This window comes from Podarcis filfolensis (assembly GCF_964270895.1).
Source record: "Podarcis filfolensis genome assembly, chromosome: 8".
In the NCBI taxonomy this organism is placed as follows: Eukaryota; Metazoa; Chordata; class Lepidosauria; order Squamata; family Lacertidae; genus Podarcis; species Podarcis filfolensis.
This window is the reverse complement of record NC_139611.1, coordinates 2,613,347-2,639,755: the sequence shown is the minus strand read 5'-3', so window position 1 is coordinate 2,639,755 and position 26,409 is coordinate 2,613,347. Positions and strand designations below refer to the sequence as shown.

Sequence of the window (26,409 nt, the reverse complement as noted above, 5' to 3'; positions counted from 1 at the left end):
GTCCGAGGCCCTTATATCTCTCTCAGTTCCTTTCTGCCGGTCTCTTTGATAGTCTTTGATATTAAGCCCCAAGTCTCGGAGGGGCACCGGCCCAACAGAATCCATGTTACTTCCAGCCGGTCCTCCATCCTTAAAAGCAAAGCCTATGGGGTGCTCCAACTCTTGTTTCAAATTTCTTCCAGATCCAGATGTCCCCAAAGCTCCAGCTTTCACCTTCAACAAATTTGTAACTTCATGGCTACTTTTGAGAACAGAACATGGGACCAGATGAGGCTTTGGAGTGATTTGGCACAGCAAGTCCTTATGCGCTGTCCTGTAATTCAGGATGGTAAAAAGAAACTGGAAAACAGCTTGAACACAAGACCATTCATGGTTTGTGCGATTTGATTGTCCTCAGTTGGCCACTTTCACATTGCCTGAAGCGAAGGGATACATTTGTCCCCAGAAGAGGACAAAAGTGGGTGGAGATTTGCATTTAAAAAACAATATATTTGACCCATTAAATATATACCCCATCCTTCCTCTCAAAGGAGCCCAGAGCAGCGAAATATGTGTATGCTTACATGTATGTATACGTGCAGATTTAGAGATTGTGGCAGCTACAATTTAACTTGGAACGCAATGCGGCTCACCATGGTGGGGAAGACTGACTGAGTGAGCTGCAAACTGTAGGGGGATAACTTCCACTCCCTACCCCATCTCTCTTCTTGTGGTTTTTATATTTAAACACAACTTGGATAGGTCAGCCCTTCAAAACAGGACACACACAGAGAGATTGGCAATTTCTCCTGGAATTTCACAGCATTCCAAAATGCAGACCCCTTACCAAGTGAAGTGTCCAGATTTTGCATCTCCTGGATTCACTCCCCTGAAGAGTGTTTTCTGACAGGGATCAGGTGGTTCCTTCTCTGACCCAGGGGAGTCAACAACCACCTCTAGGAATGAGCCAAGAATGATGGTCCCATGCAGTGCGCAGGGAGAGGAGTTACAGCAGGAACAGGGAACGTTTTTCGTTTATTTTCTTTCCACCCCCTAGAGCATAGGCCAACTTTGTCAGGTCGGCAAGACAACCCAGCTGTCAATCACAAAACAGCATTATGACACATGATTGACAGGGTTTCCGATAAGCAGCCTTCTTTCTCCCTGACATAGCACTTGATGTTGGCTGATTGACAGGTGGATGTCGTTTGGGGGAAATGGTCTCACTGACCAGATTGGACTGCCCCCTGCTGGACAAAGGGTGGCCCACCAGCCACAGACTCCCCACCCCTGAGGAACTACAGAGGCTGGCAAGACAGAGGGTATTTTCCATGGTCCTGGAACGCATTATTGTAATTATTTAATTCTATTGTTTAAATTTTGTTTAGATGGTGTATATTTCTGCCCTGGAATCCTTGGGTGAAGGGTGGGCATATATATATATATATATATATATATATATATATATATATATAACAAATAAATAAATAAATAAAGTAATCCAATCATAGAATTGTACAGTTGGAAGGGGCCACAATGGTCATCTAGTCCAACCCCCTGCAATACAGGAATCTTTTCCCCAATGTGGGCCTTCAACTCACAACCCTGAGATTAAAAGCCTCATGCTCTACCTATTGAGCCACGCAGCCCATCCTAGACCCTTGGTAAAGTCAGTCTTCAAATGAGATGACTCACTTGATGTGGGGCACTTCCTGGCCCCATCCTGATATCCTGCCAGTGTCAGAAGTTCTGCTTTGTTGCTGGGAATGGGGCACATGTTTCCCAAGGAATACAAGCGTCACAGTCCACCTTCCCTGGCTGCCTCTGGAAGGACTCCTTCTCACAGGCTTGACAGAGCTTCCTGTATCACTTTCCCCTGAGCTTGCCAAACAGCTGCAAAAGAAGAGCAAAAGCTGTCACTGCAGTGAAGCATCAACAGCGGGCTTTCACGCCAAACTAATGCTTCGATGCGCCCCGATGCGCCCTGTGGGAGCACATTAATCTCTCTTCCATGCCATTAACCTCAGGGGAAATGTCGATCTGCCTGCCTATTTGCCTGGATCAGTGGAGAAGTGTCTCTAGTATGGGGTGGGTGGATACTGAAAAGCGCACAGTTAGATAAAAGACTTTCAGATTTGCATTCTCTATAGACGGCTTCTATGGGGCTGGGAGTGCAGTTATTTTAGGCTCTGAACTTAACGGTCTTACTGGGGGAGTGGGGGGAGGCTCTTTAGGTGGTGGTGTGTATTATTGCACTCTCTTCAAATGCAGTAAGCTGGCCCAGCTGTGTTTGGGGTGGGACCCTGATGACCCTGGATGGCACACTTATTCCCCCCCCTCCTATGTGTCCTCCACCCAGTTTCTCATTAGTGTTCAGGTTGCCCACCTGCCCACCCGCCTCACTCCATATGGATTTTCCCCCTCTGGGTCTTCATGTATATATGTTTTTTCAGGGGGCTCTGCCCTCCTGCTGACTCCACTCACCAACACCCCCTTTCTCCCCCATGCAACACTAAGCTCCCTTTCCCCCTTCCCAGCCCTCTTTCTGAAACTGCTTTTGTCCTTACCCTGCACCTCCTGAAACCCCAGGCAATATGGCCAATGATCAGGTTTTATGGGAGAGGCAAGATACGCAGGAGCACAGGCTAGCCAACTCTGTCGGAAAGTTCCATGGGCTTCACATCCAGAGGAGTTAAGTGCATCCGAGTCTCTGACTCGTAATTCCTTTCTTTGCTCCTCTTGCTTCTTTGTAGTACAGCAAGTCCACAACTTAAGCACATTTAACCTTTGCGCATTCAGTGCATGGCAAAATAAAAGGGCTGGGAAGGGAGCAGGGTTCAAGGGAAAATGGCTGGGGTGTTTCAGGGCTTCATTATGGGGCAGGTTTCAGTATGGGACAAGCTGTTTATATTTTTCACTGTGGAGCAGTGGGATGGGGGTGGGGGTTTCATCAGGGGCCTGGTCTGTGTCTAGGGTTTCAGTGTGGGGTGGAACAGACATTCCAAGTGTCCCTAATTTCCAGGGATGCCCCTGATTTAGCCATCCTGGTTTCTGATTTGATCCTGATTTGATATTCTGCTTTCCCTTAAAGGTAAAGGTACCCATGACTGTTAGGTCCAGTTGCAGACGATTCTGGGGTTGCGGCGCTCATCTCACTCTACAGGCCGAAGGAGCCAGCATTTGTCCACAGACAGTTTTTCCGGGTCATGTAGCCAGCATGACTAAACCGTTTCTGGTGAACCAGAGCAGTGCATGGAAATGCCATTTACCTTCCCGCCTGAGCGGTACCTATTTATCTACTTGCACTTTTGACATGCTTTCAAACTGCTAGGTGGGCAGGAGCTGGGACCAAACAACAGGAGCTCACCCCGTCATGGGGATTCGAACCGCCGACCTTCTGATCAGCAAGCCCAAGAGGCTCAGTGGTTTAGACCACCTTAGGATGTTCCTATTTTCCCTGGAGAAATGTTGGAGGGTATGGAGTTATGCAACCCCCAAGCCAAGGAGATAAGTTACAATACAGCCATTAGAAGACACCTGAAGGCAGCCCTGCATAGGGAAGCTTTTTATGTTTAATGTATACTTATGTTTTTATGTATGTTGGAAGCTGCCCAGAGTGGCTGGGGCAACCCAGTCAGATGTGTGGCATATAAATAGTAAAATTATCATTATGGAATCAGACATCCCTATTTTCAGCAGAGAAATGTGGGGTATGTGGGCGTTGTTTGGGGCGGTGTAGAAGGGGTTTCAGTGTGCAGCAGTGGGGGTGGGTTTCGGTGTGCAGAGGATCAGTGGGGGATTCAGTGTGGGGCAGAGTGCTTAGGGGCTTGCAGCATGAGGTGGGATTAGGGGTTTGCTGTGCAAGGTAAATGCATGGTTGTAGGGTAGGATTGCCTGTGGTGTTTTGATCACTGAATTGATTAAAAACACACAGCATGAATATCAGACGGGGGTGCATTGCCATTGTGGAGCGATCGGTGGGTCTGTGGGCTTCCCAGGGGCATCTTGTTGGCCATCCCAGAACAGGACACAGGGCTAGATGGGTCAATGGCCTCACCTATGTGTTGGGTACTTCTTGTGTACTTCTGTGTGCTTCAGTGTGGGGTGAGGTGCTTGTGAGAGGGGTTTCATCGTTGGGGTGTGGTGTGTGTGTGTGTGGGGGGTTATTAAAAGGTAAAGGTAAAGGACACCTGGATGGTTAAATGCAGTGAAACACAACTATGGGGTTGCGGCGCTCATCTTGCTTTCAGACCGAGGGAGCCGGCATTTGTCTGCAGACAGCTTTCCTGGTCATGTGGCCAGCAGGACTAAACCGCTTCTGGCACAACAGGACACCGTGAAAGAAACCAGAGTGCACAGAAACTCCATTTACCTTCCTGCCACAGCGGTCCCTATTTATCTACTTGCACTGGCATGCTTTCGAACTTCTAGGTTGGCAGACACTGGCACAGAGGAACGGGAGCTCACCCCCTCACACGGATTCAAACTTTAAAAACTGTATTCATTGTAAAAGTTTGGCTTCACTTTGGATTTCAGTCATGTGTAATACTATTTTGCAATTACGGTACTTGTTTTCCATAGACTTTCCAAACATTGATCAGAACTTCACTACCAAACCAGTTAAAAGATCTGTTCTGTAACAAGCCTGAGTAGTGTACACCAGTACTTTTCACTTAAATTAGAAAGAAATATATGATACGCTGGCTTAATAACTAAAAAATAAGGGGCCAAAGTGTTGAATGTCACCACTTTATAACTTGCTATATCTCTCTCAGCTTTTATTGGATCAGTCTGAAGTTTAGCATATGCATAGAGTGTTCAAGTACATAATGCAAGTACATAATGCAAATTTCAAGTTATTTGCCTTAAAGAGGCCATCTTTATAAGCTATCGGATGTTGAGACTTGTAATGATGGGGTCTTGCTTTTTCTGCTCACCTTAACTATGGGAATGATCCCTGTGCTCCTCTAATCCTCCATCAACCCATTTCTTCTCTCCAGGAGATGGAGTCACAAAGGCAGACACCAAAGTGGGCACTACCACCTGGACATTGTGTCACCTTCAGGTGGTTTCAGATTTGTCCTTTCTCATCCAGGCAGCGTGACAAGAGATTAGGAAGGGGAACAACATGCTTTTCTCTGGCAAGGGGATTAGTGACCACAGTGTCACCATCTGCAAATTGACATGTCACTCAGCACCTTATAGAATCTTAGATTTGTGTTTTGTTTTCACGGCTCCTTTTGGGTTGTTTATTTAATACAGGCCTTGGTACAAGCTTTGTCGATCCAGATGATTCATGACTATGTTTTGTTACCCATTTAGTAAGTTTGTTCAGTGAGTAACAAAGTTTGTTGGCTTCTTGGGGATTATTTCTATTTTATGGAAAAGAATTGTTTGCTGTTAGAAACCTCTAGCAGCTGAAACAACTTTTGTTTAGCAGATTAAAACTGGAGGCACAAAAGATGATCTTATGCCTTGTATACCAAGCCAGCCATTGCACAACCAGCACTCTGCCTCCAGCAGACGTCATCTCATCAGGAAGTGTTTTCTGCACAATACAGGCGTCAGACCTTCAGTGTGGTCTTTGGAACACAGGTGCTATCTTTATGGTCTTTTCATCACCTAATGAACACCCTCCATTCCTTTCAAGCCTATTAAGTGAAGCTTGTAATCCCAATCTGTATTTGTATTGGGTTTTAAATTGTACCTATTTACTGTCTATTATGCATCCCTGCTCACTCTGCTTGCCAACCCACTGCCATTCCCCCCACATAAATCCCCTTGAGCTTCCCATACGCAAATCTCCCACTGTACTAATGTACATTACTCAACTCTCTCAATTATTTCCCTCTCAGTTTCCTTCACCCCTGCTTTGTTCAGACTTCTGTCACTGTTTTAAATCACCTCTTTCACCCTGCCAGTGTCCCTCCCTTCTCACTCCCATGCCATGGCCACTGTAGCTGTGCAACTTGCCTTCTCTTTTGCTCCACTAATGCACCGGGACTTCAGGAAAAGCCAGGGTTGTGATGCGGCCCTACAGATCCTCCAGTGGAGGCTGCAGGATGGCAGCCTTATATTCTTATGTATATAGGGAGATATATTTTGTCTTTTTATCACTTTGGAATGTTTTATGGGAAGCAATTACCAAAATAAAACAAGTTCTTCTCCCCACCCCAAAAGAGGCAAATCCTGAACAGTAATGAATGAACATTAGTGTGCTGCTAGATGGGGCCAAAGGTCCGCCTAACCTGCATTGTGTTCCCAACAGCTGCTAGTCTGATCAGCACCAGAAACAAGTGGGGAGTGAAGATCAGCATGGGGAAAAAGAGGGGCGTGAAGGTCTCCACTCCCTCCCTTGTTTATGATGCTGATCTTCACTCCCCACTTGTTTCTGGTGCTGATTTCCACTCCCTGCTATTTCTAATATTCTTCAAGTGAAGATCAGAATCAGAAATAAAGGGAGAGGGGGGGAGTGAAGCTCAGGATGAAGGGGAGAACAAAGATTCGTGTTGGGATGGAGGGGCATGAGGAGCCTTGACTGAATATAAAAAACACCCTTAACAAACTACAATGGGGAGCACCAAGTTCTGATTCGCTTCAGGTGCCAAAATGTCTGGGACTGGCCCTGTGAACTTGAGCCTGGCAGGTGAGATTGCACTAGATCAGATCCCACAGCACCAGGGATCTAACTAGCAGCAGCTCTTTGGGACCTTTTCTAAACCTGCAAGTTGATATCTCTTTTAGGGTTTTTCCCCTGCATGCCCACCCCCTTTCCACCACCCCCCTTTTAATTTTTTTTTAAATTGCCAAGTGCATAAAACTGAATGTGCACAAGTTAAATGCCTGCAAGTTGCGAGTTACTCTCTGTCCCCTCGAATTAATCACATAATAGTCCACGATAAGTTTTGTTCTCTTATTTTGCCTTATTTCCACACACACACACCCCTCAATGTTTTAGCAGTTTTCTGTCTTCTCCCAAGCCTGATTAATTCCACGATAAGTCATTATCTTATCAATGTCCTCTAAGCTGAGGCCGGGGCACTTGGGCTGAATGCTCCTGGAGACGAGAGGGCCAGTGTTCTGAGTGTGCCGTGAGGACACCGAGTTATAAGAAGTTGCCTCTGCAAAGACTTTGTTGCACATCCTAAAACTGGTGGGCCCCTGTGACTGCTCAGAGTAAGTTTCCTGGTGTACCTTCTCTTGGGAGCAAAGGTGGAACTTAAAAGCTGCCTGGAAGCCCCGCCTGAAATTCTCATTGTAGTAGCCATAGATGATTGGGTTGATGCTGCTGTTAGAGAAGGCCAGCCAGTGGGCAAAAGGGAAGAAATAGCCAGTCAGTAAGTCTAGGTGGTCATCGTCCAAATTGTTATAATCCACCAGCAGCATCAGAGTCCAGAGGGGCAGCCAGGAGATCATGAAGAGGAGGGCCACCAAGACCAGCATCTTGATGACCTTGATTCTCTTCTTAGGCGTGCCATTGGCTTTGACAGGGCAAGTCAGGTTTTGGGTGATGGGCGCTGTGGAATGGCAGAGTTTCAAGCAGATGCTTCCATACATGAACAAGATGAGCATCAAGGGCACCAGGTAGATGTGGACAAATAGGATGGTGGTATAGACTTTTCTCATGCTGCTGTCAGACCAGGCTTCGTAGCACGCATAGAGGGGGTAGGTGGTATTCTTGCCACCACTCAGCACCATGTAGTGGTCCTCCACGCGACCAACAGTGAGCATGATGGCAGAAGGGCACATGATGGCGATGGCCAGGAGCCACACCACAACAATAATCACCACAGCCTTCACAAGGCTGAGCCTCTCCCGGAAAGGCAGGACAATGCAGTGGAATCTGGAAGAGTAAGAAGCAGGAAGCATTAGCAAGAGCAAACCACAGACACGTCATCCTCCCATGAACTGGGGAAGGGAGAGCTGTGTAAATAACTCTTGGGTCTGGTGGAGACATGCAAGGCACCAATGTGTTAAATAAATAAATATGTTTTAAAGCAGGACTTCTGTTCAAATAGGCCCATTTCACACATCAATCTCATGTGTAGCAGGAAGGAGTGCACACCTTCATTGCCACTAGCTGGAGGATGGCAGCAGCCTGCTAACTACATGACCTGAGTCTATGCGCAGAAGAGACCACAGTTCAGTGGGAGAATGCATGTGTTGCATGCAGGTAGCCCTCCATTCAATCGCTGCCATGTCTGGTTAAAGAGCATATCAGGTTGCAGAGTTGGGGAGACCCAGAGAGATGCTGTACAGGTGCCAACTCCTAGGAGCCCAATATTTTTGGAGAGGTGCCCCCATGTTTTAAAAAAATCAGGGCATGGAGGAGGCAGAGCATGGAGCTTAGCATAGTGTGGCTCCTCCTCCTCCTCCTCTTCCTCCTCCTCCTGCCTTGGAGGGGAAAGAGGGGGAAGCAGACACAGCCAATGGTGATGGCAGCAGGAGGAAGAGGAGGCCGATTGTGGAGCCAAGTGGGGCACAACTTCAGTGTCTGGCAGCTCCTCCTCCTCCTGCCGTGTAATGATCTCAGAGCCTGGGCAGGTTTGTATAAGGGGAGATGGTCTTTCAGGTAGCCTGAACCTAAGCTGTGTAGGGCTTTACAGGTCATAACCAGCACTTTGAAATGTCAGTTTCAACCTTGCTAGTGTCTAGTGTAAATTCAAGAGTAGTTCTGAGATCTTGATTTCACTCCAGGGAATGCACTTCTGAATAATCAACATTCGATGAGGGTGGGTAGGCCTGCCATTGCAACCATCATCCTTCCTAGCATGGAGACTCCATTAAGTTTTGATGGTGGCAGCAACAAAGAGCTGGTTTTCCATCTATAGCTTAGGGATTCCAACTCTGAATTTGTGGCTTGATTTAAAGGATACCACATGTCAAAACTTTAGAGCAAGGGAGCTGTTCCAAGAGTGCTCTCATTGCTCACCTATTCGTCTCTGAACACAAGCAAGCTTGAACCAGAAGCTGGCTGCATCAGCTGTCTGACTACTCACAAGGTCAGCATGAAAACTCTTTCCTGAAAAGGGGAAGGTTTGCACTTCTTAAACATTGATCTTTTTATTTATAATGTCAATGCAAAGCATCTTCAACAACCGTTAAAAGTTTAGACAGCCCTCCCAAAGCATGGCGGGCAGGGCAAAATTGGGGGCTGAGCCAACAGTTGATTGGCTAACATGCTGCAAAGTCAAGAGGCAGGTCAACCTTCAGCTAAGGAACATGTCCACCAGTGACCCATGGATATCCAGTGTGTGCAAAGCAAAAGCAAATTCATTCTCGTTTGTTGTAATACCCACAATGAAACCAAAAGCCTTACCTGTCCATGGCTATAGCCACGAGGGTGAAGACAGAAGCAGAGACGGACATTCCTTGGACCAGGCCGCTCATGGTACAGATAACCTGGTTGAAAGGCCAGCCTGTCATGTAGGAGATACACAGAATAAGTCAACTTCCTGTGATTCATAAATAGGGCATTTTTAATTTGCAAAGAGGTTTCCATTACCATAGGAACCCAGTGCTGCATTCTTGATAAGCCTGAATATCTACCTACCTACCTACCTACCTACCTACCTACCTACCTACCTATCCATCTATCTATCTATCATCTGTCATTGAATTTGTTACTCATTTTACCTTGCCCAGGGCAACCCAAAGCAAATTACAACCAGACAATAAACTCCACATAGATACATTAAAACCAAGAGGAAATAGGCATATCTAGAAGGCAAGGATCAGCTCTAGCACCTCTGAACATTTACTGTATTTACTTGAATCTAATGCTCACCATTTTTGGCCAAATTATGTTGCGGAAATTAAGGTGCACATTAGATTTGATGGCACATTCACATTCACCAGCAAATACTTTTTTGGGGTTTCAAGGTTCAGAAAACTGAGGTGTGCATTAGAGTCGATGGCGCATTAGACTCAAGTAAGTACGGTATTTCTAGGGCAGATTTACCACACCAAAGAACAATGGGAAGAAATCACAGAGCTGAACATTCTGCCTTCCTGAGCATAAGAAACAAGCAAGGCAGTCCTGCTTCTCTGCAGTAGTATTTCAACACTTTAGAGATGTGTTTTATTCTATTTTTTCTTTGTTCAATTTGTTAATCACCCTTGTCAGTGAGAATCCCAGATAAGTGTACAAAAACATAATTAAAAAAATACATTCAACCAAGCCATTTTAAACCTTGCTCAATACTTTGCAATAATCACCTTAATGCAACCAAAAACACTCCCAATACATCTGATCTAGAAGTGCATCAAACTATCCCAAAGGCTAGTGTAAAAAAATGGGTCCTAAGACTCCACCAGAAACCCCATTTTTCACTGTGAACTTATGAAACTGCCCCCCTCCAAGTCCAGCCAGTCCAATATTGATTGCACCTGACTGGCAACAGCTCTCCAAGGTCCCAGTCAGAAGAGAGCCTTTCACATGGAAATGTGTGCAATGGAGCCCCTCCATGCAAAGTTTGTATTCTGCCACTTGATTCTAGACCATCATAGGGAGAGGGCTTACTGAAGTGGCAGAGGAGAGGAGTCTTAGACCAGCTTTCCTAAACTGGTTTCCTGGCAGGCAACAGCATGCCACTTCTGAAAGCCCAGTTTCCCCACTCCTCTCATAGAATGGCCCTCACCTGTGATCAGGTTGTCCATCAGAGTGGGTGGAACACAGAAGATGCCCACCAGCAGGTCGCTGATGGCCAAGTTGAGGATGAAGAAGTTGGTGACAGTGCGCATACGCTCATTATTCACCACCACCATGCAAACCAAGGCGTTCCCAGCCATGCATGAGAGAAAGACAATTAGGTACGCCATGATTAAAATGGCAGCAACAGCAGGAGAATGTTGGTAGTAAGGGAGGAAAGTGCTATTGATGTGGCTTCCTGCAATCCATATTTCAGTCTCATTGGCCAAGGTTTCCTTTTGGATAATGTTCTTCATCTCCATACTGTTAGCAGCTTCACCTACAAAGCAACCAAAACACTTAAAAAAATTTATATCCAAAGAGGTTGCCCTGCTCCCATAGAGATAAGTGGGTGGGCTTTTTCCCACCTCACCTGGCTAGATACCACTTCATCCTAGGATGAATAATAGGCCAAGGGTGTGTGTGTGTGAGAGAGAGGGGGGGGGAGGAGGGGGGAGGGAGAGATTGGGCAGATGCTGGAACCTGGAGAGGAAAGGACATCTTGATCTGTGCTAGACCTAAAGTTGTGAGCTTCCTTGGAAACCAAATGGGGAAGCAAGATCTGCTGGAGTGTTAATGTTGTGAACCCCTCCATCCTATGCTCAGGTTGTATAGATGTGAAAATAAAACCACATATTCTAAAGATGCCACAGTTTCCCTGGCCCTTCATTCCAAGGAAACTGGACTCTGGGTAAGCACAGGAACCTCTGGAGTGTCTCACTGGTTGGAGATTACGGTGCATGCAGCAATAGAGGCACACACAGACATACATATAAAAATATCACCAAAACTAAATTTGGACAGAGGAAAAAAACTCATTTCAAAATTGTGTGTGGAAATTCTTACATAGAAGATATAAGAGAATTATTAATGGATTGGTTACAGTATCACCAATTAAATGATTTTTTTAAGGTAGACCAAATAAAAAAAGGTTTTGATACAGTGAGATCGAGGTTTGAAATAGATCTGTTGGAAAATAATGTGAAAGTGTTGTCAAAAATGTACAAATTACTATTAGAATGGTATACAATAGATGATGAAGTTAAGGCAGTCATGATACATTGGGTTAGAGATTTTGGGTACAATATTCAACTTGCATCTTGGGAAAAGTTATGGAAAGAGGAAATAAAATTTACTGCATGCTCTTCGTTGAAAGAAAACTATATGGAAATGATGTATAGGTGGTATTTAACACTGAGTAAAATTGCAAAAATGTACAAAACGAGTTAAAATTTATGTTGGAAATGTAAAGGGAAGGAAGGTACGGTACTTTTTATCATATGTGGTAGACATGTACACTGGTAAAGGCTTTCTGGGAAATGATATATAATGAATTAAAGAAAATGTTTAAAAATACATTTGTTAAAATACCATAAGCCTTTTGGTTAGGTATAATAGGTGAAGAGATACCAAGAGAGGACAAAAGACTTTTTATGTATGCAATGACGGTAGCGAGAATGCTACTAGCCCAGAGATGGAAGGAAGGAGAAGTACCAACAAAAGAAGAATGGCAGATGAAACTGATGGAGTAGGCAGAGATGGCAAAACAGATGGGGAAGATCCGAAACCAGGATGATCACATATTTTTAAAAGACTGGAGCAAATTCTTAGTTTATTTAAAAGACCACTGTAAACAGTTAAAATCATTGGCAGGGATGTAATGACACTTGTAATGTGGAATTAATTATGGCAACTATGGACATACAACAGATGGACAATGGTAAAAGATGCAGAAAATTTATTCTTAAATATGGAACCCATGGAGGGAGGGAAGGTTGGTCCGAAGGTTCAAAAGAACCTTTCATTTTAATGTTTGAAATGGTTAAAGTTAAAAGGTATAAAATTGTGATAAACCAATACAAATTATATAAAAAAGGAAATTTTTACATAACTTTCCAAATTTCAAATTGTAGGGAGATATCAGGAAATCTGAACATTTCAAACTGCTTTGATCTGCAGAACTGACACTGTTACTGGCGCCACACAACACTCCTTCTGCAATGGTAAGAAATCAATATTTGAGTGCGGCAGCACCTGCGCTTTTGAACTCCTTGCCTCTTGACATCAGGCAGGGACCTTCACTGTCTTGTTTTTAGTACCTGCTTAAAACATGTAAACATGTAGAAGTTACATGTGTTTTATCTCTTTTTAGCTACTGTCGATTTTAAGCACATTGTGAACATTTTAATTGCCAAGTTTTACTGGTTTTTAGTCAATAATTGTTTGAGTTTACATTTTTGTAAACCACTTAGGTTCACATACAGACAAGCAATATATGCATTTTGTTCAATAAATAAATAACTTTATTGTCTCCAACAGCCCTTTTGTTTTGAGGGTCTTGGAGGAAATTTACAATCACAGCCTGGTCCCACATTCTGTATTCAGATAAGCTTTTGGTTTAGGGTTCTTAAATGATTACATTGCTTCTCATTTTAAAAAAAGTCTCAAAGTGTTTTACAACCAAAGTTAAAAATTCATAGAAACATTATTTAAAAACAACTTAACAGGATAATAACAAATCACTGAAGCTGCCAAAATGCCAGTGAAAACAAATATGTCTTTGTCTGACCCTAAAATTATAAAAATAAACATTTAGACTACAATCCTATATTCACTTATTTGGGAAGGAGTCCTTTTGAACTTAATATGACTTGCTTCTGAGTAGAAATATAAAGGGTTGCACTGCAATCATTCTTTTGCATAAGCCTTAGTCCAAAAAGTATCATAGGAAAGAATCTGGGAGCTCTCTCTCTCTCTATAAACTGGGTTGGGGAGAGAAGGGGGACACAGGAACAAAAGTACAGCAGCTGGGCTTCTAAGAACAACATCTTTCTCACAAATAAATCACATTTATTGCAAAGCTGAATATTCAACATGCAGCTTGTTTTAAAGCGTCTTGTAGAGGCAGCAATTGAATTCGAAGCAGCTTTTTGTACCTGATCAATATTTCCAGTTCCTGGAGATAATTAAATATTATTTTTTCCTAATCTGTAACACTCATGACCCAGAGGGTCCCTTTTCCCACACACACCCAGCCAAACTCTTTTTCAATATGTTTCATTATTGGCACAATCAGATTCAAGGCTTGTTTAACACATTATATTGGAGGCCAGAAGCATCAGTTCAGGAAAACGCAGCTTACTAAGAAAATTGCAAAAATTGCCCCAGTTTGTCCAGAAAACATACACTTTGCACCGCTTACCTGTTAAACCGAGGTCATTCCATTTGTAATATCTGTCCCCTACTCCGGTCTATCTGGAGGTTCTTAAGGAGGTTTTACAGTTCCATTTGCCCAGCAAAAAAAGCAATCACATTGTTTCCACGGATACAGGAAGATTTGCTCCTTGCTGAAATCCGATGTTTTCTCAGTACATAACACTCCTGAATGGCATTTGATCTTCTTGTGGATTCTCTCAGCCTTGTATTCCTCACTTCATAAACCTGGGAGCAGGTAACATATGATGTCATTGCCACCCACAATCTATCAACATTTGCTTCCACAAAAGATACCTTAATATACTTCTAGGTCATTAACACACTTGCCACCCAGCTTTGCATCATATGCTGATCAGATCCTGACGCACCTGCACATAGAACATTAGCTTGCATGCAGAGAAGAATCTGCTTTAATTCATTCATTTGCTGGCCCTCTTCTTGGAAAGAGTTAGGAGCTTAAAAAACAACAACTAAACACAGATCCCTGCAAAACAAATGATGAAGCTGCTTTGGAAATGTATGTTGGATAAAGTACACTGTTATTTTCCCATTGTAGAAAGATAGGAGTGCAAATTGCATCAAAAGCAGTGTGATGTGCCTTTACTTATGCCTACATACAGATTGAGCAGAAGATGTAAGGTTCACAGCATTAACACTCCAACCGACCTTCCTTCCTCAATAGTTTTCTTCAGATTCACCATAGCATATCATAGAATCACAGAAGTATACAATTTTAAAGTTGGAAGGGACTCTGAGGGTCATCTATTCTAACCCCCTGCAATGCAGAAATTTCATCTAAAGCATCCATGATAGATGGCCGTCCAGTCTCTGCTTAAAAGCCTCCAATGAACCAGAGTCCACAACTTTCCAAGGGAAGAGATGCTGAAGCCTTTTTACCGTTACCTTTAGAACAGAAGCTGAATTCTGGAAGATTCGGGACACATAAAAGAAAGCATTTCTTCATGCAGTTAGACTATGGGGCAGGAGAGACTGCAAGAATACATGCTCGGAGGATGATGGAGGAGCAACAGCATCAGACCAGAGCAATGCAGGATGGGGTGGTGAGGCTCCCCCTTGAGTGGAGTGACTGGTGCATCATCTGAATCACAGTCTTCCTCAAGCCAGCACGGGGACCCCAAGGGAGGGAATAGGACAGAGACTGGCTGCAGGAGTAGACGAATCCTGGACAGGAACTCAGAGTTCATTAGACCTCAGTTAGTTAGACGGTGGGTTTTGCACTCTCACCTCCGCCTTTGAAATTAAACCAAATATATTAGAATACGGAAAGCCATCATAAAAGTTCTGTGGGAGATTCATTCACAATAGGCTAGAACAAAAACAAACTGTTGTCTTTGCAGCAAAAGGTTTGGTTTTCCTTTGATCATGGTTTCTATTGTGACAGCACTTTGAAAATTTTCTCTTTTTTTACAGTGTACAATTTCCACTACCCTGCTGCCTTTTCCTTGTAGGCCAATTTTATTTGATGGAGTCCATAGTACAAACAAACAGCAACCTCTTGCTTTTAAGTCAGAACTTCTCTTTCCCTTATGCTTTGAAAACTGATGTTTGCTTCACTGCTGATCAATTCCACCTTTGTCAAGATTTTATAAACGATGAAAGCAGGCTTTCTCAGAACCAAGCATTCTAGAACAAACCAAATTGCATTGCATAACATGTTTGTTAAGTGCTCTGAAGGCAGACTCTCTTGCATTTGACTCTACTAGTTCAGCTCAGCATTTCAGCCTATGAATATGTCCTGAGCAGCATCTAATCCTGCTGTGTAGGATCAATCTTCTTCTTTGGTGATCTCTTGTAGCCAAGTAAGATTGTCTTCCATGAACACGGTTTTAACAGTGAGTATGTAGGTGACTGTGAAGGCCAATTCTGGATCCACACATCCTTCCACAGTGGGGACATAGGTTTCCGGGTGGGAGTTGATCACAGTGAGGGTTTGCCAAACATGCCTTCCTCTTAGCATGTTTCTCCCTTTCCTCCTGAGTTTGAGCATCTTCAAAGTCCATGACACCTTTGGCAAAGGCTGTTCTCCAATTGAAGCACTCGAGGGCAGTGTTTTCCAATTGTCAGGGTTTGTACTACTTTTTAAAGATTTGCCTTGAGAAAGTCTTTAAAATTCTTTTTAAAAACTTTCCATTTTTTAAGTTCAGAATAGGGTTGTTGCTTTGGAAGATGATAATCAGGCATCCGAACAACATGACAAGTCTAACGAAGTTGATGTTGAAGAATCATTGTTTCAACACTGGTGATCTTTGCTTCTTCCAGTACGCTGGCATTAGTTTGCCTGTCTTCTCAAGTGATGTGTAAAATTTACTGGAGACACCATTGATGGAATATTTCGAGGAGTTGGAGATGGCGTTTATAAATGGTCCATGTTTCACAAGCATACAGTAAGGTTGGTAGTATAAGAGTTTTGTAAACAAGCAGTTTGGTTTTCCTGCTCCTCAAACACTGTGCACTTCAATCGGGAGAAAGCTGCACTCGCAGAGCTCAGGTGATGCTGGATTTCGGCATCAATGTTGGCCCTTGTGGAAAGGTAACTGCCCAGGTAGGAGAAGTGACTGACATTTTCCAACGTTACACCATTGAGTTGGATTTGTGGCGCTGCAGAGGGGTTGTTTTGTGCCTGTTGGTGCAGCACTTTGGTTTTTTGGATCAATGTAGGATCAATGACAGTTATTGTGGCCTCATTGTGGGATAAATTTCTGGTACCAGGGCCTAATGCCACAAGAAATGTCATTCACTCTACAACCCAGACATAGTTGTTGTTCTGGATGCATCCAGGGCAGGGTGTTTGGAGAGAGACTCCTCCACTGCGCATGTGCCTACTCTTTTTCATGCTCAAACAGTGTGCTTGTGGATCTGAATGTGACCCACAAGGCCTGTTTTTATTTACAGCTCCGTTCTCACACCTTCTTCTCACCTGTCCCCACCCCAAATTGCAGCAAATGTGGGTAAAAAGCAAGGTTCTGCATTTTGCCCACATGATGCCCAAATCAAAAGGACATTTCAAGAGAATCACTAGTAGCAGTAATGATCTCAATCCCCCTCCAGTACTTCTTTTAAACTTCATTTTCCAGCTGCTAGATATCACAATGCTAGTGGAAGAGGCGTGCAGTGTGAATGGAATTTGCCCACTCTCAAATACTAACAAGTCGCTGAGCATTACAGTCATTTAATAGAATGTCGAGCCACAGTGGTGGGTTCTGACATCAGCGGCACAGACAGCAAAGTAATTTGTGCAATTATATATGCCATTTCACATGAGGAGGAGGCTGTGAAATATGGGCTCTAATTGCAGTGACTGTGATGCCTTATAAGCTTTTTCTCTTCCAAAAGAGAGTGACTGGTTGGGGTGTGGAGAACAAAATTTCCAAATGGTGGTAAAATATGAATATTTCAGTCCTGTAGATATTTGGATTAATCAGTGAAGCTAAGCTTCAATCCTCAACAGTCTGAGCCACTGATACATACAGCAAATTTCCAGCTGGGCTTCTGACACCACTGGCATGCCATCAGTACTGTAAACTCCTGACAGGATTATTTATTGGGGATCTATTCTGGCTTTAATGGGGGTGGGATTTTAACTTGGGAGGGTGCTGTTTATTGGGGTTTGAAACTGTTCTGAAGTCTCTATGTTAATATGTATTTTGTATTTGTGTTTTTTTTATTTTATAAGGTTGATTAATATCCTACAGCCTTTTCAATGTGTTTGTTGGTGAGGGTTATTGTCTTGTTTTTGTTTAAACTATTTTCCCTTTTCTTCTACTCCTTTTTACCCATTCTAGTTTTCCTTTTCTTCCCCTTTTGTATTGGTAAGTTCAATGTTGTTTGAATTTTCCCTTTAAAAAATAATAATTAATAACCTTTCGAAGAAGAAACAACTGAGCAGGGGACGCTTCCCCCCCAAATGTGGAGGCAATGAGAGAGGAAGTAGCAAGCTGTTGTTAAAAAGCAACCAATGTCATTTTAAAAAAAATAAAATAAAAAGATGTTATACCCTGATGACTACTTAGTGGGATTGAGCTGCAAAAGCACCAATAAACAGAGAAGCATTTGCAAGAAATATACCACCATCTGCATCTAAGCTGGTAGAGGCTAGTCTATGAGGACAAAGGTAGCCCTGCTCAACTAAGATCAGTCTCTTGTCAACAGAGCCATAGCTGGGTGAACTTGCGCCCCTGGGGGAACCGTCCAGGTTGCGCCCCCTCGCCATGGACAAATTACCGTAGCTCTTCTTTCCGCCCCTCCTCCACCCCCCAACCCATTCAAGTCACCTATTAAAAACCTTTCCTTATGAGGCAATAATCAATTAATTTATAGACATATTTATGGACATTTTTAAAGCTGATTTTGCCCCCTCCTTGCCTGTGCCCCTGGCAGGGGCCCACTTTGCCACCCTCTAGCTACAGCCCTGAGCAGAAGGCTGATCTATATAAGATGGTAAACTGGTATTTTCCTTTAACAATTTAGCAGCCACTGACCCATTTGAAAACAGGAGCTGACTGGTAGTATTCCAAAAAACCGCGTTGAGATATTCCTTAAAAATATAAATCGGTATAGAAATTAAATACCTACGTACATGGGATGTTAGAGTAGCAGGCACAGAGCAAAGATGGCTTGAATTGGCCCTTAGATGCCGTGGTGGATTCCAGAACCAAGCTTATTCACTGAAATCACTACCCAAAAAAACCTCCCATGCTAATAGTTTGGGAAGTGAGGGGTATAGGTGAAAATAGAGGGGCATGATAGTTGCCTTGGAAGTTAGCAAGGACACCGCAGGGACTTTACCCCCATCCTGGGAACCAGGAGTGCCAACCACTGGTGCCTTTGCTCTGTTTTTTGAGTGATGCAACAAGGCGAAAAGCAAAACCTGAGAGAACACTCTGCAAATATTCTCTCATGGGGAAAAAAAACCCTTAAGAGTTATGAAGAAATCTGCTACAATAGGTTTTGACTTCTGCGACTGATTCACTGCAACGTGAAAGAGCACAAACAGTTGCATACAGAACACTATACAGATTACCTCCCTAGCCAAGCAAGGGATACTCACCTAAATGTCGTTCCACCATGGAATACCATTTTGACTGCAATTTTTGATTGAAGCTGGATAAGCCAATGATCTACAAGGCAGTACAGAGAGATGAGATTCAATCTCTGCAATTAATCTTAATGTGGAAAGAGAGAAGATTGCTCAATGCTCACCATTTTCTTTGTCCATTTGAGGTGTGACTTCATGTGTCTGACAGCAGTCACTCTCCAGTTGTCGCCATCAGCAGCTTCATCCTCAAAATGCTTTATTTGAGTTTTTGGCAAGAATCGGCAAAGAGCTGGAACAAAAGAAGAAGTGTTCTCCTACCTGCAGGGGAGCTTCCTTGTGGCAACACCGAATAGGGCCTCTTCTGACGACTCGGTCACCGCCACCTGAAAGAGTCTAAGCACATAAAGTTGCAGAAGGAACACAATACAAATTTTCTTCCCAGCCTAGCAAGGGATACTCACCTAGATGTCCTTCAGGCAGAATGTCTCCATCTATATTGCTGCTATCATTGTGATGTAGCGTTTTGAGCCTGTCACTGCCTCTTCAAATTCAAGAGGACTTTCTAGTTACCATGTGTGTCCCTCCCGAAGCTGCGCGCTCGGTGGAAGAGGACGACCATCCCAGATCGAAGGAGTGTACCCTTCTTCAGTCAAGGGTATACGAGAGCTGTGCTCCCCTGCTCAAAGCTGCAAACCCCTGAAGGTCCATTTGTAGGAGAACGTAGGGTAGTCCAGCTTCCAAGACTCCAGACACATCCAAGTAAGGCACTGTGTCTCAAATGGTGTTCTTGGAAGATGCTTAGCCAAAAGTTTGCAGGTTCTAGCAGGGGAGTGCAACTATCGCATACCCTTGACCAAAGAAGGGTACCCTCCTTCGATCTGGGATGGTCGCCCTCTTCCACCAAGTGCGCCGCTTGGGGAGGGATGCACATGGAGCGCTGAGGGATACAGCAGAATCCACCCCCTTAACGCATTTGTCAATGAAATCCTAGGCCCTGAGTTTAGAGTTATTACTCCCACAGCCACATCACGTATCGGTGATAGTTTGGCCTGCCCTGTTGCATAGTTACCTTTTGACATCCGTTTCCCATTTATTCTGTCATCTGGTCATTGCTGCTGGAAGAAAGGCCAGGCCTTTCAGAACAGATCTATAACCTCCTAGCATTCGTTCTACCTCCACTGGAATCCTCCACTTGCAGGACACATTGGAGACATCTTCCAGAGTTGAGGGCTCCATTTTAAGATGAGCATATGCAGAAGAATCCTTTATGGTAACAGGGCGCAAAGGGGCTTGCCGCAACCTGTCGCCACCTCTGAAAAGTATTGAATAGTTACCTTCCTTCAAGTGCAACGCTAGTTTCCGGCTGCAAAGTTACTGGCAAAGGAAGCTGACTGCTAGATCGGCTTTTAAATCGAGTATTTCAGTGCTGGAGGATCCAGGGTTTTTTGCAGAGAGTCAACGCTTTGTGTTGCCCGAGCTATGTAGCAAAAAAATAAGATCAAATCCCCAAACCTTGGGTATTAGCGCCAGAGAGCCACGTTAAGCATGAGGGGTAATTTTGCCTGGCCTGTTCCATAGTTACCTTTGGAGCTCCATTTCCCATCTCTTCTCGTAATCTTGCAGGTTCTGCTGGAAAGGCTGAGTGGAGTTGATCTTCTAGTCTGCTTCCTCATTTGATCCTCACAACAACCCTGTGAGGTAGGTTAGGCTGAGAGATAGAGAGCTGCTTCATGGCAGAGGGAGGATTTGAACTCTAGTCTCCCAGGTCCTAATCCACCCCTCTAGCCACTCTCAGCAACCTCCCTCAGAGAAAGCACTTTCCCACAGGATCCTGGACTTGCCGTGTCCCTGAGCAGTCCCTCTCCAGTCGCCATCAGCAGCTTCATCCTCCAGATGCTTTCTTTGCCTTTTCAGCAAGTTTTCAACTTACCTATCTCTCTCTCCGTCCAAGGCAACCTGAGACAACATGAAATTAGAAGGCGTGGTTTTGTCCTCTCCTTGTCTTCTTTTTTCTCCACATGCACATTTCTAGCTTCAGCAACAAAAAACCCCAACTTTCTTGTCAGGAAATGACTTCTCTAGTTGCCTCATGAAAGAAATGCCTTCTATTTTCCCTACTCATTTTCCCTCTGCTTGAAGCAGACCTCGTATCCATGTGCTCCTTCTTTTCATCCAAAGATTAGTTTGAAAGGTAACTCAAACTTGAGCTCCCCCTTCATATTCCTTCATTTATCTTCCTTTTCTCTTGGCTTTTCCCGTTAAGTATTTTTTGTTTTCAGGATTCTCTTTAACATCTCCATCTTGGTATTTTTCTGAGTTTGTCCCTTTGAAGGGTGCCTTCGTGCGCCCGGCAGTTCCTTCTCTTGGGGTGTGAAAAGCAATCCACAGTTCCTAGTTTCTCCCCAGCCCCACCACACCAATTCCATGGAAAGAGTTTTTTGATTCTTGGTTTGCTTGTTTGTTTGTAAAATACGTCCACCGTGACTTCTGTGACTCTGCAGGAAGAGGTGGCTTCATCTGAGTGTTGGTGACTTCATGTGTCTGGCAGCTCCTTCTGTTGCGTTGCGATCTAGAGTCACTAGCTTATCCCCAGCCGCCTTCCACCAATCCTCCAGAAAATAGTGTCTTGTTTTTTGGAAGAGCGTTCATTTCATTTGAGCCTTGCAGGATCTTTGGACAGAACTGGGAAGAGAAAACCAGAAGAGAAAATGGGAAAAACGGGAGAGCAATCCAAAAAACATTGCCTGAATAAAAAGAAACCAACGGGGTGGTGGAACATGAATTTACCTCAAGCAGCACTGTCCTGATGCTGGTGACTCTCACTGCAGGCTTTTTCTTGATGTATCAAGAGCTCTTCCTCACACTGCATCTTCTTTCTCGTCAACAGAACAGATCTGCTTCAGGTACAGTGAGCTCTGCGAAGCCGGAAGAAAAGCGGAGCTGCAACAAAAGAAGAAGTGTTCTCCTACCTGCAGGTGAGCTTCCTTGTGGTGACACCAAATAGGGCCTCTTCTGACGACTCGGTCACCGCCACCTGAAAGAGTCTTAGCACAAAAAGTTGCAGAAGGAACACAATACAAATTTTCTTCCCAGCCAAGCAAGGGGGGGAACCACCAAAGAGGAATTCAAACAAATAGCCAGCACGTGTAGACACAAAGTCAGAAAAGCTAAAGCACAGAATGAACTCAGGCTTGCTAGAGAGGTTAAAAGCAACAAAAAAGGCTTCTATGGGTATGTTCATAGCAAAAGGAAGAACAAAGAAACAGTGGGGTCACTCAGAGGAGAAGATGGTGAAATGCAAACGGGACACAGAAAGAGCTGAACTCCTCAATGCCTTCTTTGCCTCAGTCTTCTCCGATAAAGAAAACAATGCCCGACCTGAAGAATTTGGAGCAAATGATTCAGCAGAGGAAACACAGCCCAGAATAACTAAGGAGATAGTACAAGAATACTTGGCTAGTCTAGATGTATTCAAGTCTCCAGGGCCAGATGAACTGCATCCAAGAGTATTAAAAGCAGGGGGTTGGACTCGATGGCCCTTGTGGTCTCTTCCAACTCTATGATTCTATGAAAAGAACTGGCAGATGTGATCTCAGAACCACTGGCAGTCATCTTTGAGAATTCCTGGAGAACAGGCGAAGTCCCGGCAGACTGGAGGAGGGCAAATGTTGTCCCTATTTTCAAAAAGGGGAAAAGAGAGGACCCAAATAATTACCGCCCAGTCAGTCTGACATCAATACCAGGGAAGATTCTGGAGCAGATCATTAAGCAAACAGTCTGTGAGCACCTAGAAAGGAATGCTGTGATCACCAATAGTCAGCATGGATTTCTGAAAAATAAGTCATGTCAGACTAACCTGATCTCGTTTTTTGACAGAATTACAAGCCTGGTAGATGAAGGGAACGCAGTGGATGTAGCCTACCTTGATTTCAGCAAGGCATTTGACAAGGTGCCCCATGATATTCTTGTAAAGAAGCTGGTAAAATGCGGTCTTGACTATGCTACCACTCAGTGGATTTGTAACTGGCTGACTGACCGAACCCAAAGGGTGCTCATCAATGGTTCCTCTTCATCCTGGAGAAGAGTGACTAGTGGGGTGCCACAGGGTTCTGTCTTGGGCCCGGTCTTATTCAACATCTTTATCAACGACTTGGATGATGGACTCAAGGGCATCCTGATCAAATTTGCAGATGACACCAAACTGGGAGGGTTGGCTAACACCCCAGAGGACAGGATCACACTTCAAAACAACCTTGACAGATTAGACAACTGGGCCAAAACAAACAAGATGAATTTTAACAGGGAGAAATGTAAAGTATTGCACTTGGGCAAAAAAAATGAGAGGCACAAATACAAGATGGGTGACACCTGGCTTGAGAGCAGTACATGTGAAAAGGATCTAGGAGTCTTGGTTGACCACAAACTTGACATGAGCCAATAGTGTGACGCGGCAGCTAAAAAAGCCAATGCAATTCTGGGCTGCATCAATAGGAGTATAGCATCTAGATCAAGGGAAGTAATAGTGCCACTGTATTCTGCTCTGGTCAGACCTCACCTGGAGTACTGTGTCCAGTTCTGGGCACCACAGTTCAAGAAGGACACTGACAAACTGGAACGTGTCCAGAGGAGGGCAACCAAAATGGTCAAAGGCCTGGAAACGATGCCTTATGAGGAACGGCTAAGGTAGCTGGGCATGTTTAGCCTGGAGAAGAGGAGGTTAAGGGGTGATATGATAGCCATGTTCAAATATATAAAAGGATGTCACATAGAGGAGGGAGAAAGGTTGTTTTCTGCTGCTCCAGAGAAGCGGACACGGAGCAATGGATCCAAACTATAAGAAAGAAGATTCCACCTAAACATTAGGAAGAACTTCCTGACAGTAAGAGCTGTTCGACAGTGGAATTTGCTGCCAAGGAGTGTGGTGGAGTCTCCTTCTTTGGAGGTCTCTAAGCAGAGGCTTGACAACCATATGTCAGGAGTGCTCTGATGGTGTTTCCTGCTTGGCAGGGGGTTGGACTCGATGGCCCTTGTGGTCTCTTCCAACTCTATGATTCTATGATTCTATGATTCTAAGGGATACTCACCTAGATGTCCCTCAGGCAGAATGTCTCCATCTATATTGCTGCTATCATTGTGATGTAGCATTTTGGCTTGACTTGGGAGGTATCGGAGCCTGTCACCGCCTCTTCAAATTCAAGAGGACTTTCTAGTTACCATGTGTGTCCCTCCCGAAGCTGCGCGCTCGGTGGAAGAGGACGACCATCCCAGATCGAAGGAGTGTACCCTTCTTCAGTCAAGGGTATACGAGAGCTGCGCTCCCCTGCTCAAAGCTGCAAACCCCTGAAGGTCCATTTGTAGGAGAACGTAGGGTAGTCCAGCTTCCAAGACTCCAGACACATCCAAGTAAGGCACTATGTCTCAAATGGTGTTCTTGGAAGATGCTTAGCCAAAAGTTTGCAGGTTCTAGCAGGGGAGCGCAACTATCGCATACCCTTGACCAAAGAAGGGTACCCTCCTTCGATCTGGGATGGTCGTCCTCTTCCACCAAGCGCGCCGCTTGGGGAGGGACGCACATGGAGCACTGAGGGATACAGCAGAATCCACCCCCTTAACACATTTGTCAATGAAATCCTAGGCCCTGAGTTTAGAGTTATTACTCCCACAGCCACATCACGTATCGGTGATAGTTTGGCCTGCCCTGTTGCATAGTTACCTTTTGACGTCCGTTTCCCATTTATTCTGTCATCTGGTCATTGCTGCTGGAAGAAAGGCCAGGCCTTTCAGAACAGATCTATAACCTCCTAGCATTCGTTCTACCTCTCTCTCCATCCAAGGCAATCTTATCTTGGTATTTTTCTGAGTTTTCAGTTTAAATTTTCTTGGCTAAACTGTTTTTTGCGTGACTTTCTCAAGGACCATCATCTGTGTACAATTTACTGTCCTTGTGTTATTAGGATTAAGTCTTCTTTGATCTTCTATTTTCCTTCAGTTTCCTTTTAATGTAAAATTTAATTCCTCTCCTAACACTTTTAAGAGATGAATACCTGAATAAGATATATGTCCACAGTATTTGAAATCAACCACAGCAGAGATCACAGGTAAAAATTACATGTGTCCCTTTTTAAAGTTGTAAGTGATGAATTTCAGCAGAATGAAATCCCTTCATTTACTCTAAAAAATTCCCAATTGTTTTGTTAAGCGATCTTACCTAAGCTGGTTTCAGTTGCCTTTTCAAACCTGTTTCATCTTCCCCAGCCACCTCTCCTAATCGCTCTGCCCTTTAGCTCCTTCAGCTCTGACCAGTGAACAGGCTAACACTAGTATTACAGCCAGGGACAGGCTCACTCACTGGAATGTGGCTCGCTCCTTCCGCCACCAGTAGGTCATAAGAACACATAAAAAAGTCCCTTGCGGCGTTAATACAGTGGGTGCAGGTGTCTTTATTTTCGTCATGGGGTCACTTCAGGGCTTTGATGAGAAACGTCAATATTTATATACTTTCCAAATTAATACATTCTGGTAATACAAGGGAACTGAATTAGTAATCCACCTAAATCTCATGGATTACAAACTACAGGAACATGCCGTGCAAGGAAAATAAGGGAAAGACTATGTGAAAAATAAGGGAAAGACTATGTGAAGAGGGACACGGGTGGCGCTGTGGGTTAAACCATAGAGCCTAGGATTTGCTGATCAGAAGGTCGGCGGTTCGAATCCCCGCAACGGGGTGAGCTCCTGTTGCTCGGTCCCTGCTCCTGCCAACCTAGCAGTTCGAAAGCACATCAAAGTGCAAGTCGATAAATAGGTACCGCTCCGGCGGGAAGGTAAATGGCATTTCTGTGTGCTGCTCTGGTTCGCCAGGAGCAGCTTAGTCATGCTGGCCACATGATCCGGAAGCTGTACTCCGGCTCCCTCGGCCAATAAAGCAAGATGAGTGCCACAACTCCAGAGTCGGTCACGACTGGACCTAATGGTCAGGGGTCCCTTTACCTTTACCTTATGTGAGGAGGGGCTGGCTTGGATCTCAGTGGCCCCCATTGAATTCTGTGGAGCAAAGTAAATGGGCTGCAATCTGGGGCACAGTTGGAAAGGACAGCAGTTGCTTCTCACTCCTGCAACATTCTATGATAGAATGAATGAAGACTGGGTGCTTGTATTTAAAAAAGTTGACCAAAAGGAAGAAAGCGGGGGGGGTGTGTGTGTAATTTTCCATCATTGCTCCTGTTTGTAGCATACTGGCTGTCTTTCCCTTGAAAATTGCTTTGTTGAAATATAATACCTGGTTGGTGGATGGGAAGGGCTTGTACAGCTCCACTAATTACAGAATTATAATTATAATTATAGATGTACAGCTCCACTAATTACAGAATACATTTCATTTCACTTTGAGGATTAAAAACCTCAGTGTTTGATGCTTAAGAATGCCTTTTTTGGTTTAAAGTGCTCTTTTCCCTGTTCTATCTCTGTC

The 26,409-nt window shown here is 44.3% G+C and overlaps 2 protein-coding genes across 10 annotated transcripts in view; one reads left to right on the top strand and one right to left on the bottom strand.

Annotated features, from left to right (window-relative positions):
• Positions 1-6,878: 6,878 nt before the first annotated feature.
• Positions 6,879-26,106, bottom strand: LOC310769777 (neuropeptide FF receptor 1-like). 9 transcript variants are annotated; one of them, XM_083629510.1, is made up of 7 exons: positions 19,106-19,172; positions 18,954-19,023; positions 13,872-14,110; positions 12,704-12,768; positions 10,620-10,949; positions 9,299-9,398; positions 6,879-7,822 (listed from the first exon to the last, which is right to left on the bottom strand). In XM_083629510.1, exons 4-7 carry the CDS (start codon positions 12,732-12,734, stop codon positions 6,934-6,936), a joined length of 1,350 nt encoding a protein of 449 aa, XP_083485636.1. In that variant the 5' UTR covers positions 12,735-12,768; positions 13,872-14,110; positions 18,954-19,023; positions 19,106-19,172; the 3' UTR covers positions 6,879-6,933. The 9 variants fall into 9 exon arrangements, with proteins under 9 accessions (XP_083485636.1, XP_083485638.1, XP_083485635.1 ...); XM_083629512.1 differs by lacking the exons at positions 18,954-19,023; positions 19,106-19,172 and adding an exon at positions 25,150-25,628; XM_083629509.1 differs by having other exon boundaries at positions 12,704-12,771; positions 18,954-21,686.
• FER1L5 (fer-1 like family member 5) overlaps positions 21,748-26,409 on the top strand; it is a gene marked incomplete at both ends in the record, with an annotated part of 103,232 nt that continues 98,570 nt past the window's right edge. The window contains one exon of the mRNA XM_083625824.1: positions 21,748-21,916. Within this exon, the coding sequence (XP_083481950.1) occupies positions 21,748-21,916 (169 nt within the window). The remainder of the gene's footprint in view (positions 21,917-26,409) is intronic.

Bases quoted from the DNA above. Each gene is read 5' to 3' on its own strand.
- LOC310769777 (XM_083629507.1), bottom strand. From the start codon at position 19,138: ATGAAGTCACACCTCAAATGGACAAAGAAAATG. The intron at 9,399-10,619 runs GTGAGGGCCATT...CCTACATGACAG, and splicing joins GATGGACAACCTGATCACAG to GCTGGCCTTTCAACCAGGTT. The intron at 7,823-9,298 runs GTAAGGCTTTTG...TTACTCTTCCAG, and splicing joins GTGGCTATAGCCATGGACAG to ATTCCACTGCATTGTCCTGC.